The 17,736-nt window shown below is 36.6% G+C and overlaps 1 protein-coding gene across 1 annotated transcript; it reads left to right on the top strand.

The window, feature by feature from the left end:
• The first annotated feature begins 1,539 nt into the window (after positions 1-1,539).
• On the top strand, positions 1,540-16,155 carry LOC117394625 (antizyme inhibitor 1-like). The gene is made up of 12 exons (XM_033992984.3): positions 1,540-1,719; positions 4,549-4,688; positions 8,890-9,085; positions 9,424-9,597; positions 10,499-10,671; positions 11,633-11,767; positions 12,336-12,417; positions 12,777-12,851; positions 13,136-13,292; positions 13,384-13,502; positions 13,615-13,829; positions 14,458-16,155. The coding sequence occupies exons 3-12, from the start codon at positions 8,984-8,986 to the stop codon at positions 14,567-14,569; spliced, it is 1,344 nt and encodes a 447-aa protein (XP_033848875.1). The 5' UTR covers positions 1,540-1,719; positions 4,549-4,688; positions 8,890-8,983; the 3' UTR covers positions 14,570-16,155.
• Positions 16,156-17,736: the final 1,581 nt, after the last annotated feature.

The raw sequence follows: 17,736 nt of genomic DNA, 5'->3' as shown, positions 1-17,736 counted from the left end.
ACGTTGTTGAATAATCTTTAAATAAATGTATGAATTAATCTTTAAAAGACTTTTAAAAGTCTTTGAAGTCAGAAAGCTACTCAAAAGAACAGAAGACAATTTACGAACCAGAGAGAACTAGCCCCTCATAAAAGTTTACTGCCACTTTGATAAAAGCACAACAAAGTAAAGTTTAGTAAAAGCATAGTGAATGTATAATAAAGAACAGACAAACATAGTGAATCACTGCCCATTCCTCAAGACACACCTGTTCAGACAGCATCTGTAAACCTCACAACTCTCAACTATACTGGACTATATGGCACCCAATTGTACCAGTACTTGCATCATCTTGTACTTGCACTGAACTGCTCCACACTTTGCTGTATTCTACTACTGCTCTCAATTATAATTATATTTTCTGTATTTTGTACTTGATTTTACTCCTAAAGGTAACCATAGTCACATGTTTTGTAATTTGCTCTCATTTGAAATCGTTCTTATCCATTTATTGTACTTACTACTTGCTCTTAATGTAATTTACTCTTATAAGTAAATATTTTTACTATACGTTTAACTGCTTAGTTGAAATCACTCTCAAACGTATTTATTTACTGTATTTATATTATCTTATTTTGCTCTTATTTACTACTGACTTGATTGTGTTTTATAACTGCTGTTATCTGTAATGTGATATTTTGTAACAACTGTAATTTGCCCTGGATAAGGGCGTCTGCTATGAAAAAAAAATAATAATACAAAATAAATAGTATAGTAAATACATAGTACAGCTATGGGAGACTGCAAAATGGTAAACTGTAAAGCGTCGCTGTTTACTTCTTCTTACTCCCAGCTCATCAATGTCTAGAAGGGGCCGGAGTTAAACCATGTACTGTCTCTGACTCTACTTTCTTTGCTCAGAGGGCCATGATGAAAGTCCAGCTTCTAACTGCAAGTATACTGTTGTAATGTCTTTATTTACAAGATGTATTTGTGAAATTTATATATATATTTTTTTAGAAACCAAATAACTGGATTTGGAATTAAATGATAGATTATTTTTTGTATTTCTGCTTTTCAAATATGAAGTATGTTTAATCCCATTAAATTAATTACAATTGTGTCTTCATACAACAAGTATGTGTATAAGTCAAGAATTCATTCATACATTTATTTAATAGCAATACTTAATTACAAAAAGCTGGGCCTTTGGTGTAGTTTAAAGGTCTAGAAGTATTCTGCTTTTTAACAATGACAGAAATCTGAAATAGCCATCTCTAATTATTCTAAACACAGTAAATATTTATATTACAAATATATACTTTTTTTTCCTTACAAAACTGACCCATTAAATGTAGCAAAGTCTGATAATCGGTAAGCGGATACAACAGTCTGTAAGGAAATTGCATAACCTCCACGTTCATTATGGCCGCATATATGCAACTTTTCAGACTAAAGATACACAGTATACGTCATTGTGTATTGCAGATTACTCCGCCCCCTTTAGCTTGGTCTTCCCCTTTCTTGAACCCTGGTACTACTTGCATAAATACCGCCCCGGCTGTTTTTTCTCCTCCTAACACAAGACTATTCGCACGACTCCATTTACTCGTTCATCACCTCCAAGCTTATGGCAAAAATAGCCTTTTTTATTTCTACTGTTGGTACCCCTTTTACTCTTTAAAAATTCCGCCAAAAAAGAGAAGACGGTTTACCAAAACCTTAGCGCCGTTATTTCACGTAAGTAAACAATTTATGTTTTAAATGAAGAGGGACAGTGGCAACAGAAACATGTTACAACATGGCGGTCGCAACTCGCAGTGTAGGTGGGTACGAGTGTAGAAGCGGTATCTGATTGTTGTTTTCTAAACGATTATGTTTTTTTAAAAGGGAAAAATAGCGTTCTAGACATTGTGTTGATTATCTGAATATTATCTAAATGGACATTGACAACCGCATTGAAAACTACCATTTAAACCACGTTTATCCTTCTTGCTCGCTCTAGCGCTGTCTATACCGGTTGCAATCCGGGTTCTAAACAGCTAATTTGACAGTATGTTGTGTGTTTTTATTTTATTTTGCTTTTTATTTGAGGTTATATACCTATTCAAATTAAAGAAGAAATGTAAACAGGATTTGGCTTTTTATCATTCCCAAATTTGAAAAGGGTGAAGTTCTGTGTTAATATTTTTTCTTCATTATCTCGTCTGTGTCGTGTTATGTGAATGTCAATCCGGGTCCTGTCGCTTACTAAACCGACGTAGTTTTTATACTCTTTACATTGATGTGAAAACATTTAAACGTGTTGTCTCGTGAAAGTCGATACAATTAGAATCCTTTCTTAGAAATCGTTGTTTCGTACTAAGAAAAATAAATTAAATAAATTAATTAAATAATAATAATAATAATAATAATAATAATAAATAAATTATTATTAAACATTTTAAAATGGTTTATTTTCTGAATGTTAACAGTCCGTCACAATTAACGATTGTGTATGTATGTATGTATGTATTGACCTATCCTTACCACCGGTGACTGTGTACCAAACCAGCAACCTGCCACTGCGAAACCGAGCAAATAGCAATGTTGAGAGGCCTGCCTCTGAATACTGGTGTTTGTTAAACGGGTGCTGTCATCTGCCACTTGCTCGTGATTTGGCATCAACCTTGTCTATTGATTCATAAATTATCCATGAATATATTGTACCCGGTTTTTTTTTTTGTTGTGTTTTTTTCCGCGTGTCGGAACAAAACAATGTGAAGCTAATCATTTCCATTGCTCGAGACACCGTGTCAGAAATCGAAGACCATAAATAAGAAATTTGTTTATATATATATATATATATATATATATATATATATATATATATAAACAAACTCCACAGGTCCGATTGTCCAGCCTTTTTAGTTTTTCATGTCCCCGAGTCTGGAGTGCTGTGCCAACTAAAAACTTTCTGTAGTGTCTGTCGCGAACTAAAGCCACTGTTTAACACCTGTTCAGCAAGCGCCCAACAAAGGAAAAGCAGTGATTATTATTAGAAGGTTAAAATTAGTATCTTGCTGTACATATCTTTTAAACTGTATTTTGTTTACAACGAGCAAAGCAGTCAATATAGCTCTAACCTTAAGTGGTGTTTGAATGTATAATGTTAACATTTTTCCGGTTTGGACTAGTCGTGGCCAGTATTTGTTGTGTTATGTGTTGGGACAATGGATGCTATGTCATGGCGTTGTTTTTCACTGCAGGTGCGGCATAAACTAGGACTGAATTCATAAGCAACTACATAGCAATTGCAAAGCCAACTGGCATAGCAACCATATTTTCAAATTAAGTTGGATTGTATGTATCTGTGGTAGGCATTCTAATTTGTGTTGAGCTTTTGTCTTATCAACAAATGTATGAATTTAATAATCAATAAAACGTTACAAAAACATTGTAAATATTAAGCAACCTGTGCTGTAACAATATAACATTAGTTCTAGCGGAAGCATTACACAATTATGCAAACCCTGGTTTCACAATGGCAATGAAAAGCAAGCACATGCATTTGTTAATCCAGGTGGTTTCTGATCAAGCAGTTTTAAGCAGGTCTGGCTTGTGTAGAAACCGTCTTATGATGTTACAATTCATTCAGATAGTGTATATAGTGTATTGTAGAATTTCCAAAATTTATTATAGGAACATCAATTTCTGTTACATCAGAGTGGAGAAAAAGTAATGTGACTTTTTTTTTGGTTTTTTTTGCCATGTCAAGTTTGACAGATGGACACCTGTACTGTGGGAGAGCTCTATCACTAGACTTGTCAATGTCAGTCAGTTTGTGTGCTGAAACAAATAAAGCTGACCAAAAAAAAAAAAAAAAAAGTTAAGCTTAAACCAGACCGCTCTGTTGTTGGTAAATGTTTTTAGAAGAGACTGACTTAAATGGTGCTTTTTATTTTTTTGTTAAATTAAATTGTCAATGGCTGTTGGCATCACTAATCTAACTTGACAAGTACAAACACTGTCTAAACTAAACCAAGGAAGCCTGTTTGTTTGTTTGAGAACATTTCAATTGGTTAAACCTTTATTTTTTTTTTCTTCTGTGTGGCACCCTCTGAAAACCAGAGTTGCTATTCATTCCCTCTACAGTCAAGGTTTTCACCCTTTCATTGTGTATCAAATTTATGCTATTGATTAGACTTGGTAAGAAATACAACTGTCTTTCCATTGGACATGCATTTATAATGCGAGTGCTGCTAACACCAGACTTTCCCCTTATGTGATAGTATATGAATCGGATCAGTCAATACGGGCTCCGCTAAGATGTTGCCTTGATTCTGTCAAGTGACCCATGAGTTCTCTGTCCCTGTGCTGTGGAGTTGTGAGCACTCATTACTAAGCAGGGCACAATTGTGTACAGGATGGATATAAGAGTTTGGAACCCATCACTTTTTTGTTCAGCGGGTACTGTGATTTGTGATTCCTAATGTGGGATTTTTTCATCAATTTCAGTAAGGCTGCACTTCATATTGCCCACTATTGATCTGTAATGCATTTTTCTTGTTCTGATGTTTGTTTCTGCAGGGCAGACTCCAAGTGTACAACAGGTATCCAGAGGGCCTAGGAGCAGCACTCTACAGAGAACAGTTCGACTTCAACGCTGAGCCGCCTTGGGAGCCCAGCTGATAGTGGGAGAGCTCCATCTCCTGACTTGACTTGTCCATGTAAGTCCATTTTGATCTCTGTTTCATAACATCTGAAGGTGAAAGAGGGTGTAACATACTAGTTGTAGACCAAATTCAGTACTTGGTGGTGGTCTTTTTAAAATGAAAACAATTCTGAATGCAACATTTGTTTTTATTAAATAAAACAAAAAATACCCTTTTCTTAAGGTGTTTCAGATTGCCTTGTGAATGTAGAAGTGAGAGCTATATCCAATAAAATGTTGCTTTTCTACTTAAGGTGATTATATTTATGGTGCAAGGATCAAGTTGTTCAGTCATATTTTAAATGGTTAAAGTCTTTATTTTAAATAAGTAGGGGAAGATTGGAATAAAAGGGTGGGCAAAGCAGGTGTGTGGAGGTTCTACCTATGGAGCTCTTTCAGAGCTCTCTGTGACGTTCTATCGGTGAAGCACAATCTTTTTGCATTTAAGTGTAAATATTCCGATAATCGTAACACTCGTATTCTGACTGATTTAAAAACGGCAATTTTAGAAAGTATCATCTTAAGCATTTTGAAACCTGATAAAAATCAAATATAAATTGTCAGAAATACACAATTGAAGACGCATCCTGTAGAATGCATTTGTTTTTTCTTGTAGCTTCTATATTGATCTCAAACTGACGGTGACCGTGTAAAATGGGTGTTTGCTGCGTCTTAGGTGCTACCCTTATTCAAGCTCTGTATCTAGCCGTACTCTGACGACTTTGATTCATGTTTGTATAATAAAAGTAGACAGTCTAAACTTTCTGCCGTTGTAGGCCCTAGTACGTAGGACATACAGAAAGATGATTTCAAAACCTAGATCAATCAGGGCTGAGGTAAGATTTATACTAATTGCTGTACAAGGGGTCTATAATGCATTTCAAAGAGCCAACCATGCTTGGATTTTTTTGGTTGTGGGTGGAAATATTACCCGTGCTAGCAAAATTGGTGCATCATTTTTCAGCGGTGATGTAGCGAGGGATATATGTTCAGAAAACCCATGCCTTTTAAAAGTGACACATACGCATTTGTCTGCAGTATGGACTACATGCATTGGTTGGACTGTTGTGCCTGTGCCATGCCGTCCTGCCAGTCTGCCCACAGTGATGTGTGCTTTTGAAGGCTTGCTTGCACGCATAACTCTGGCCTTTCAATTCAAAACAACGACCTAGCTTTTTTTTTTTTTTTTTTTTTGCAAATGTTGGTATTTTTGTATAGATTTTTAATTCTGAAGGGTCGCGGGCAAAACTAAAACCCAAGATGGCAACCTAATAGAAAAAGTAGCTGAATTTGGTGCGTTAAAACTATTTTTACATGTACTAAAAGGTATTGGGCATTTCTGTTTTAGATGTTGAAGTACAAATGTAATTAATAATTTCTTAGATTTTGTTTGAAATCAAGTTACGTTTGACCTACTAAAACTATGCATGAAGTTAATGGATGCAGGCCTTGTGCTTTTAACAATATCATGCTGTAATTCTTCCAGTCTTAAACAGTGTCATTTGGTAGCTTTAGAAAGATTTTTATTCATAGTGACTTGTTGTTTTAAATTCATAGTGCATACTGATAAATCCTCTCCTGATCACTCGTTTTATCATCACTCTCCTCAATGTGATCCAAGTCATTATTTTATTACTATAACATCTAAAAACAGCTCTGCAAATGTCTGTGATGTTCTTTGAGCACTGGATGCAGAAGCAGCTATCTTGTTTGTTTATGTCCGTGTTATCTATGTGGTGCCAGGGCTATCTGTATTCATGAGATACACCCCTTTTTTCTTTTTTTTTTTTTTTTTTCCGGCTCCTATCGGTCTCACTCGGCCATTGAATGGTTTTCTCTGCTTTTTCCGGAGAAAAAACAACTAGAGACCTGTCTTTGATGTCGGACAGCGTCCGATATTGGACCGGAAAGGGAAAATTGCAATGTCGGACAAGGTCCAACATAGGACCGCAAAGGGTTAACATTTGAGATGCTGCCTGCATTTTTTTTCAATTGTAACGGTCACTCTGCACAACCTTGAAGCAGTTACACTGTCCTCCCTAAGGAGATACTACTGGCCCTATTCCTATAACTAAATAAGTCGGCAAGAGTGACAGACAGCAAAAGCAGGGATGTCAGAGGTATCAATTTCAAGAACAACCGGTTCATTGTGAACAATGTAAACAAATGAAATATGAACAAAAACAAAATACAGATGGGATAGAACCAATAAAGAAATAACAAAATAAGAAAGATTAGAAGCAATACGAAAGAAACAAATAATGGCAGGGAACAGGTAAGAATAAAGCTGGTAGAGAAGTAGGAAAGGTGGAAACAATAGGTAAGTATAAAGATGGTACAGGTAAGATGGTAAATGGAAAACAGAAGGCTAAAAAGTAACACAAAGGAGAAATGGGTGGAGTGTCCGGTGGGCCTCAAATAAACCAACACACAAACACAATGCACAGACAGACGGAGCAAGATAAAGGTAAATTTTAAATGATCACAGATGGTAACAGTAACAGTCTGGATGGCAATGGATGGTGCATGAAAGTTAAGCCTAAAACAGTCCAGCAGAGCAGGGTAACTGAAAACCAAACAAAGTAACAAAAGAACAAAAAAAACAAATACAGGAAACAAAGTATCAAATTAAAGTAGAAAAATTCCAAACAAAAAAGAATGATCTCACCAACAGATTAAAAAGTCCAGTAATTATGGTGATTGTAGAAGGTTAAAAAAATGGAGTATGTTGAAATTGAATCAGTTCAGTAGTGCTGAGTAGAATGGAACAGTAATTGAAAAAAAATCAGGAGGCTCAGAAGAAAATGGACACTGTCACACATAAAACAACAAACACTAAACACACCTTAATTAAACAGCTACACTTAAACAAGTAACAGTGAAACAAAGTTAGAGTTTAGACAAAGTGCAGAAAACAATAAAAAAATAATGACTGTACTGAAATTATCTAAAGTAGTTTAGGTTCACTGATATTTTAAGGTTGTCCCCCTCCAGGTCTAATCAGCCAGCTTTAGTACAGGTGCTGGCTTCTAAGGAGCTCTGAGATTAGAGGAGTGGATATTTGAATGAGCCAATGGGGGGACGTGGATGAACAGAGGGTGGTTGCAAGGAACTGTGGGGAAGTGAAGTTTTAACATGGTCAGGCTACTGACCCTAATTTTAAAGGAACAGGTGGGTGAGACTTACACCCACATTATGTAGCATGGGAATTGCTACACAATAAGTGACATTTTCAGTCCTTGCATTAACCAGTAATCTGGCAAGGTTTAATAAGTTAATTCCCATGAGGGGGTATAGTCTGTGTCTGAAGCCAGTAAATGCATTTATCTAGTTCAACAACAACAATGTGCTGTGGAGACCTAGCAGATTGGTCCCATAGCTTCAGTTGTGAAGCTTGTGCTGGCTGGGGTTGTTGGGCCTGTCGAGACAGCATGCTAAATATGGCTGAGCCCCTGTGCCACAGTGCAGCAAGGGAACGGTTGCAGAGACAGACAGTAGCCATTGATCTGGAGAGCAGCATTGTGTTAATACAGTACCTGTAAATGTTTAACAAAGCATTAATTGTGCATTTTGACTAAACAAACACTGAAGTACCCAAGCGTGGCATTTAATATGCAATGTTATCGAAACTTCAAATTTTTTTCCAAGTACTGTATTTAGCAAATTGTGTCCCAGGGAACTGATGGGTCCCCACCACAGGGATTAATAATGGTTGATGCAAGTAATTGGCAGTAAAATAAACAGGCCACAGTGGGTTAGCTGTTTTCACAGTGGCTTTACAGACATTCTTACTTCATCACACTTGATAACATTGTGAGTTTAAAAAAATAATAGTAATTTAAACTTCCTTGGCTCTTCCTGACTAGGTTATAGCATATGTAATATAAATTATTGGTTGACAGTGGATCTAGCATTGCTCACTTCAGGCAACCAGGGAGCACTTCCTATAAGAGTCCTTTTTTAAAGAGGATTTATCTGCATGTCATTTGAGAATGCATCTGCATGTCATTGTTGAAGTAAAACTTGGAGCTGTCACAAAGGAGAAAATTAGACAGGCATGAATGAAAGAATTTGAGGAAAACAGAAAGTATCATTCATATTAAAAAAAAGCTTAATCTTAAAATAAGCTAATCTTTCTTTATTTTCATGATGTAGATCAATTTGTCTGCAAGGCTAAACCGCTTTTATTTATTTTTTTCTCCTTTTGTCCTCTGCAGTTTGTTGCATATTTTAAGGGCCCCAATAAGGCTCGGCGACCCCTGTATTTGGCAACTTGGTTTATGATTGTCGGCTTTGCGGAATACGGCTGAGATGAAAGGATTTGTTGATGAACCAAACTACACTATTGACCTTTTGGAAGAAGGAACAACTCTTAGTGATGTCATTGATAACCATATTTATGAGCAGGCTCTGGTAAGTCAACAATGGATTCTGATGTCATAATGGAGTGGTTGTCCATCCACTGTTGTTGACCATCCGCCTTTTCTTAGACCAATGTTCTAATGAGTATTTAAATGACACTAAAGATTATTTTTTTTTGAATGACTTGTGATTGCCTTACATTTTAAGTTTTAATGTGCAAAGCAATTGAGTGGTCCAGCCATGTCTCCTAGAAGGATGCAATGGCAAACCATTAATTGTTGCTATATTTAAAGTAATAAAAGAATGGTTGATTTTGAATTGTAAAATAAATACATGGAGTACCTTGCAATACTTTTCTAATATCTATGTTTTCCCCTTTTTAATCCCAGGTTGAAAAGAATGCCTTTTTTGTGGCAGACCTTGGGAATGTAGTAAAGAAGCACATCCAGTGGCAAAATGTGATGGCCCAAATAAAACCCTTCTACACTGTGAAGTGTAATACCAGCACTGCTCTTATTGAGATTCTTGCAGCTCTGGGGATTGGTTTTGCTTGTGCCAGCAAGGTAAGTCTTTCTAAGCTCATGTGTATACAGAATTCATTAGTTTAAGCTTTTGTGTTATGTTTTGATTATCAGCAGTCATCCAACTTTTACTGTTAGGTTATTGGGTTTTGCTGAGTATCTAGGATCGGATATTTCTAGCTTTACTGGGGATGTAGTGCATGTATCATATTCAACTGAATTCTGCCAGTTCAGTTCAAAGTTTAGTTTTGATAGTCTGTGATTAATGAGAATTTTATTGTGTTTTATAAAAATGAATAATGTGTGTCTGTTTGAATAAAATAAAAAGGCAAACCAATACACAACATTAACTTGTAAAGATTCGAAATAGATATTCTAATGCATAAAATTATATGCAATATGGATCTCTTATTTTGAATGCCGTAAGTCACTGTAAACCGGTACATTTGCTTGCCCTGTGTTCTAAACAAGACAGTCTGACTTGCAGTCTAAAATTGGCTTTTGATTTGTGCTGAATGTGTGTGAACAGTGGCTGGCTAGATCAGCTTGCTGATTTCCGTCACCTGTGTGCCAGTAAAGATGGTCTATCTATGAAAGCCAGAGTACATACAGTAAGGACTTCAGGAAAATTAACATTAGAACAGCAAGAGGATTCATATTCTTGCAATAAAGAATATATTTCATATAAACCAGGAAACTGAAGAGAAGACTGCAAAAACAGATTTTTAAATGTATGTGCATGTAAAAACGGAAAATCCAGTAAGCCTAACCCTAAGTTGTTAGAAGAGATGCAGGTATCCATGGAGGAAAACAGTTTGCCCAGTTGAGTCACCAAGGGTTCCTAATTTTACCAACAGTGTTTACACACTGAGATGTGAATTCAGTGGAAGAAAGGCTTTTTTTTTTTTTTTTTTTTAATTGTTTCTTTCCTTCCCATGTTCAGAATGAGATTGCACTGGTGCAGAGCTTCGGTGTTGCGCCTGAAAACATCATCTACACCAGCATGTGTAAGCAACTTTCCCAGATCAAGTATGCTGCAAAAAATGGTATTGACATCCTGGTCTGCGACAATGAAACGGAACTGATGAAAATTGCTCGCAACCATCCTAGTGCCAAGTGAGTAGGGCTGCCACTGAACATCCTGTTACTACAGCACCCTAACTGCTGAGTACTTCACGTCCCCACCAACTATGTCATTCTTTACTTTTTACAATAGATACTATATGTAAATTAAGTGGTTTTTGGTTTGTTTTGGTGTGTTTTATATATTTTTTGGGTATTTTTATTTTATTTAGAAAACAGCCATTGCCAATTTTCATTAAATTATATCTTACGTAACATGAAACACAGCTTCTAGTTGTAGTTATGTCAGTTTTCTCAAACTTGCGTTCAGTTTACATATAAACTTGTATATGCCAACTTGATTGACAAAGCATTGAAATATATTTTAAGGTGAAATATCCGTTTCAGTTTTTTTGTTTTAGATGTCTTGTGGTGGTTTTGTTTTTTCTGTGTTTTTTAATCAAACTGATTGCTGCCTTGTTACAGCAGTGAAACATGAACAGGATTTTGAAAATCTATTCCCTTTTAATCCATTCCAGTTCCTCCAAAGGAATTAATTTGAAGGAGTCGGATTTGATTAAAAACGGAACAGGATTTGACTTGAATAAAGGGAATTAACCCAAATCCTGCTTTGAAGTTACAATCTTGTGTTTTTTTGGTGTTGCTCTTGATGTGCAGTTGAGAATAGTATTGTTGCATTGTGAATTTAAGAGAAACCATACATTACTCAATTTGTAATTCTTTTATTTTAAGAATTGTGAAAACCTTGTATAAGGCAACTAATTAATTTTATATTCCAGCACCCAGCCAACTCGGCTTGCTGCAGCCACAGTCTGATGTCTTGATAGCTAGGCCCTAATTGCTAGTTTTCTCTCCTGTACAGGACATTTGCTCTTTAGGTTCTCGAGACTCCTCAGCACTGGAGCAGGAGGGCTGTGACCTAATCGACCTACTTCTGACAGTCTCCAGGCTTTGATGTAAACCAACTGCCCCAATCATCTTGTCCTTCTCTTAGGCTTTTGCTGCACATCGCAACTGAGGCCAGCAGCGAAGGGGAGGAGATGAGTATGGATTTTGGCTCCACACTGAAGAATAGTCGACACCTTTTGGAATGTGCAAAGGAGTTGGGGGTTGAAGTAGTGGGGGTCAAGTGAGTCCTGCATGTATTTTAATGTACTATAAACTTTCAGAAGATTCATCAGACATTGATAGGCTTTTTGTTGAAACATTGGTCATACATTACCTTTTTAGTATTACTACACAATCTACCATAAAATAGCAGTGTAGCTCTAATTGTTAAATGCACTTAAACCAAGCTTCCCAGAGAAATGAGGTGTGCAAACTTGGAAGGTTGTTTGACAAATAATTAAATGCAAGTGGTTTAGAAAGGCTATTCAGCTGTGCTAGTTGTCAACTTTTACAGATGTCATTTGTTTTGCAGACACCAAGTATATATTGTGAACAGTTCAATATTAGTGAAGATCAAATTCTGTCTGGGATTGTTGAGACTATTCTCATTTGCATAAATCAGAATAATTTCAAAATGCTTACCAAGCTTTTTTTTGTTTGTTTATCCCCTTTTTATATTGACACAATGTGCATTTTCACAACAGGTACTTGCTATTTCCAGACAGGTTGTTAGTGCCTGCAACTTTCAATTTTGTTTGTTTTTATTTATTAATCTGTCACTGAATTAAAGCTGTCCTTTGTTCCTTCAGATTTCATATTTCAAGCTTCTGCAAGGATCTGCAGGCTTACACTCATGCGGTCTCTGATGCTCGCTGTGTTTTTGATATGGGGGTAAGTTAGTTGCCCATAGCAACCAATAGATTGAGATCTGCAAATACTATTTAATGTACTGGGGGGGGGGGGGGGGGGCTGTGTAAATGATACTGTGCAGTTGACTGCTAAATTACCTTTTAAAAACAAGTCAGAAAACACTTGGTGTTTAGAACACAGAAAATACTAATTTATGTTTCTTTCTCACAAGAGGGCACTGTTTCCAAATGAGTTGGGGGAAAAATAATGTAGCTGTTTTGCAACGCTACAGATTTATAATTTATTTTGCCTGTTGTATTTTTTTTTCTCATATGATGTGTAGGTTATAACTACAGTTGTGAAGAGGATACTAAAACTTTGTATCAACATTTTTATTTCAGGTGGAGTTTGGTTTTAACATGAGCATTTTGGATATTGGTGGAGGATTCTCTGGAGCGGAGTTTCAGCTGGAAGAGGTGTGTAAATGTAAATTTCATGTTGCTGTATGATTCACTTGTAAAATGTAAACCCTGCAACGTTTAGCCAAAAGCTCACAATTTAAATAGATCAAATATAAATTAAACAGTTTGATCATGACAAGACCACTGTCTTTTTAATAAAATTCATCCTGTAATGTAATTATCCTGTAATACTTTTTAACTTTGTCCAAGGGGTGTGTTTTATTTATTTATTTTTTTGGTTTTATAAAGCATGTCTCTGCCTTTCTTGTAATATGAGGTGCTTTCTTTTCTCCCCACAGATTTACAGTGCCATCAGTCCACTGCTGGATATCTATTTCCCACCAGAATCTGGGGTGTCTGTTATTGCTGAACCGGGAAGTTACTATGTGGCTTCTTCATTTACTCTTGCAGTGAACATAATTGCCAAGAAGGTGGTTGCTAGGGATCAGAATAAGGGTAAACAAAAAAAAATACATTTTCATTTGTTTACTGCATTACACAATTTCTAAACGCAGTAAATATTAAATACATTAAATGTTTGTTTCAGAACTTGAACCATCTCCAAATGACGAACCAGCTTATATGTATTACATGAATGATGGCGTTTACGGGTCTTTTGCTAGCAAGCTGACTGACAACACAATTGCTGTTCCCTCAGTGCATAAGGTTGGTTTCATGTTCATCTTGTATCTGTGCAAGCATGTTGTTGAGGGTTTGTACTGCAGGGTGTATAAAAAGCTGTAGTTGTATGAAGTAAACACTGTTTTAATCTTCTTAGAAATACAGCAAGGAAGAAGCAGTGTTTGCAAGCAGTTTGTGGGGCCCGTCCTCTGATGGTCTTGATCAAGTTATCGAGCACTGTCTGCTGCCTGAACTGAATGTTGGAGATTGGGTGACTTTTGACAACATGGGAGCAAACACCTTGGGAGAGCAGTCTGCGTTCAACGATTTTCAGAAGCCACCAGTTTACTATCTGATTTCGGCATTTGATTGGTAAGGGATTTGCAGCAGAACTTGTTGACAATTAATGCATTGAAGAAAACTATACCATCAGGAATAAGGTGGTTTGTCTTAATACTGTTCAAGATTAGAGTGAGAAATGGTCAGTTGCAGAAAGCCTATGTTGGGATTTGGGGTGTGGATTGTTTGCTTTAGGTAATGGCGGCTATATCTGCTGCCTCAAAGTAATTTTTCAAAATACCATGTCTGTAGGTCTTGCTATGTGTGTCATTATGCTTTCAGCCATAATAATAATAATAATAATAATAATTTATTATTATTATTATGATGTGTTTTATTTAGCAGATGCCTTTATTCAAGCCTAGGTTGTGTGAACTATGCATCAGCTGCAGAGTCACTTACAACTACGTCTCACCCGAAAGACGGAGCACAAGGAGGTGAAGTGACTTGCTTAGAGTCACACAATGAGTCAGTGGCTGAGGTGGGATTTGAACTGGGGACCTCCTGGTTACAAGCCCTTTTCTTTAACCACTGGACCACACAGCTGCACTGAATTTGTACAGAGGAAGTACAAGAACATATCTGTGTGTGAGAGGGCGGGTGAGGGGGTAAATATCTGTAACTGCAAATACAATATAGGGTTATTTCTTTTTATCCTTAGGTACGAGATGCAGGATGCTGGAATAACTTTGGACACCACAATGAAGAACTTCTTCGTCGTGCCTTCTTGCTTTCACGCGAGTCAAGAAGACCGGATTTCTGCTCCTGCTTAACCTGGCATTGACAATTAAATAATTTAAGCCTTCGAGTTTGATCCTGTAGCTTGTTCAATCCACATTCCCAGGTGGAAGGAAACGGTGAAACAATCTTGAGTAGAGCTGTGGAGAAACGGAACACTTGAGAAGCAGGGCTAACTGGGACCAGACAGAATTGGTTTAAATGTTTTTTAATTGTATTTATCAAAAAAAATGTAAATGTCAAATCTGAATTTGCAAGTTAAAGTATCAAATAATCCCTCCACCCCCTCACCCACATACAATATTAATATATGCAACAAAATGGATGACTTGGTAGAGATGGGATTTGAACACTGGGTTCTCTGCTCAATGTTTACATACGTGTTCAAATTATAATTTTTTTCTTTTGTTTTTTGTCTGCCCAAGATGTAACATTTGTCCTGTAGAAAACAAGAGTGACTTCCTTTTAAAATGTTAAGTACGTGTAGAATATGTAAATTTGGCCTTTTAATCTGTAGCGTAGTAGTTGTGAAATCTCCTCATCATTTTATTTTGTGGTCTGACCTATCTCTTTCTCTAATTGCAATAAACCTCTTCTGTAGGTTTTGCTGTTTTGTCATCAGTTCAGAAGTGTTAGGGTTGTACAGTCTTGGGCTGGTAAAACTCTAACTTATTATTCTGAATGTAAATTGTATACCTATACAGTATCGCTGTAGTCCAATTTGCAGTGTTACAAAAGTGTATTGTTTAAAAAAAAAAAAAAAAAAAAAAAAATTAAAATTGGCTATGTGTGATTAATTCTCATACTTAATATATAATAAAATTTGTACTATGATTGCTCCGATGCTGGTAGAGCTTTTGAATGCTGCTTTTACACTGCACTTTTAAGCACCCTGCAGTTGTATTAGGAGCATTTTTTTTAGATGTCCACTGAGCTATCCAAAATACAGAGGACACTGGGTCATGCAATGTGATAACAGGGTTGATGGCAAACTTGCTTGCCCTTCCTCCCACCCCCCAATGAACTTGCAGCAGCCTGCTGTTTTTTTAGCAAGTCTTTATAAGGGAATACGAGGCTAGGAGAAAAGTATGCAAAACCTTTTATTTCATGGTTTGATTTTTGTCCTCTCTGTGCATGCTTATTCTACAGCACACTGCTACGAATAGCCATGCAAAATAATTGTGTGTGAAAGTGGTGTGATGCACAGTTCTGCCCACCCAGGTTAAAAATATAGTGTCTGCTCAAAAATCTATTAATATTACTTGGATGTCTGTCCGAAAGTTATTTGGAAATTATTTAACAATAAGCTGAAACATGTAATGTAAGAACTGGTGAAATGTACATCCTGTGGCCAGAATTACAGTAGCATATTTCCTGTTGGAGTACTAACGTTGTTAATTTAACCCTTGAGTTGAAGATTAATTGGTAACTTTTTTTTTTTTTTTTTTCCTTTATTCTGGAAGATAATTAAGAAAAAAAAAAACTTTGTTGTAGATCACAAATCTGAACCTATATTTTCTACAAACCACTAATGGACCATAGCCCACTTCTTTAACTGTAAAAATGTGTACTTGTCAAGGAATTTAATTAATTAATTTAATACACTTCTTTGACTGAATAACAGACTTGTGTTATTTATTTGTTCTTCTCTTGAGTTACGCTGCATGTTACAAAAAACATGAACAGAAACTTTTGCGTGTCTTAGGCATGCCGAAGATACTGGATTCAAATAAAATAGATTTTTCCCTGAATCATTTTGGGGGTGGGAAAATCTGTGGTGACGAAGCTTCTGGGACTAATGGGAAACGCTGCTTCACACCCTTGGTCTATAAACACAGTGGTAGCTGGTGCCAGTCACTTGATATGTCAAATACAGGAATTCGTCATTTTTGTATATGGCTCTTGAAGTTGCTGCTGTTGGGGCAACAGTAATGTTTACTAAGACTTACTATAATTTGAAGGCAATTTATTTGTCAAATTCAACAGCCAAAAAATGCACAGCAGCACTAATCAGTGCATCATCGTTTGTTTAATGGCATGGAATGGTCCTTATTAGTACTATTAATGGGCTTCTATTCTGGCCCATCAGTTTGTATCCTTTATTGTTATCTTCTATTGTTCTATTTCAGATGGCAGCTATGAAATCCAGCAGCAAATATGCAGTCCCACACTTTTAATACCATGATAACTTTAAGGGACAAAGCACAAATAGTGACAGTAAATTGATTTGGCAACATAAGCAATAAACACAGAACTGGAGGTATTGCAGTACAAGTAATATATTTTAATTGATATAGAGCCAAACTCCTCATCAGCAATCTCAGACACAGTAACCACTGAGGAAAAAAAATAAGGGAGTGAGTGTATTTATTTCATGAGCATTTGTGTGTTGTAAGGGACAGAATTGGTCTTAAGGGTCTTTGAATGTAACCAATAGAAAGGGAGGGGGGGGGGGGGTGGTAGTAGGAGTCGACACCCATGAAACTGTAGCACACATTTCAGAGTAATTCTCAGTACTACCAACACCCACAAGGAATGCAATTCAGGTAGGTTTCATTTCAGTGGTTTGTGAGCCCATAACTTTTATTTTAAGATCTTTTGCAACAGGAGAATTAATCCTAGAATCATGTACACCAGCACCCCTCTGAGAACAAGGAGGTTTTGCCCCTTGGTTGGGGTCTTATCAGTCTGCTGTAGCTCTCCTTATCATGCTCTGTATTACCATGTTTAACTATTCTAAGTATGTCACACCTGAGTCCCTGTAGGGATTAACAACTCTACATTAAATGTCATTACCAGGTTTAATAATTGTAGAAGTGAATTATGTGAAATCACAATCACTCTGCCTCCTCTTGGTAACACCTGCAACATGTGGCACAAGCTGTTGTATAAATAGGCATCCCCTCACATGACTGATAACATCGAATCAATTTATCCAATCTGCAGCTCATACAGGCAGCATCTCCTTTTTGCAAGAGTTTGAGGCCTGACAGGTAATAGAAGGCACTCCTTGGCAGGTGCTTCTGTCTCCAGGACAGCAACTCATATTTTACATATACAGACGTGCTCAAATTTGTTGGTACCCCTCCACAAAAAACGAAGAATGCACAATTTTCTCTGAAATAACTTGAAACTGACAAAAGTAATTGGCATCCACCATTGTTTATTCCATATTTAATAGAAATCAGACTTTGCTTTTGAT

This window comes from Acipenser ruthenus, chromosome 3 (genome assembly GCF_902713425.1).
Source record: "Acipenser ruthenus chromosome 3, fAciRut3.2 maternal haplotype, whole genome shotgun sequence".
NCBI classification, from domain to species: Eukaryota; Metazoa; Chordata; class Actinopteri; order Acipenseriformes; family Acipenseridae; genus Acipenser; species Acipenser ruthenus.
This window is presented reverse-complemented; position numbering and strand designations above follow the sequence as displayed.

Coding starts and splice junctions, on each gene's coding strand:
- LOC117394625 (XM_033992984.3), top strand. CDS start 8,984: ATGAAAGGATTTGTTGATGAACCAAACTACACTATTGACCTTTTGGAA. Junction 10,672..11,632: donor CGCAACCATCCTAGTGCCAA/GTGAGTAGGGCT, acceptor TCCTTCTCTTAG/GCTTTTGCTGCACATCGCAA. Junction 13,293..13,383: donor TGCTAGGGATCAGAATAAGG/GTAAACAAAAAA, acceptor TGTTTGTTTCAG/AACTTGAACCATCTCCAAAT.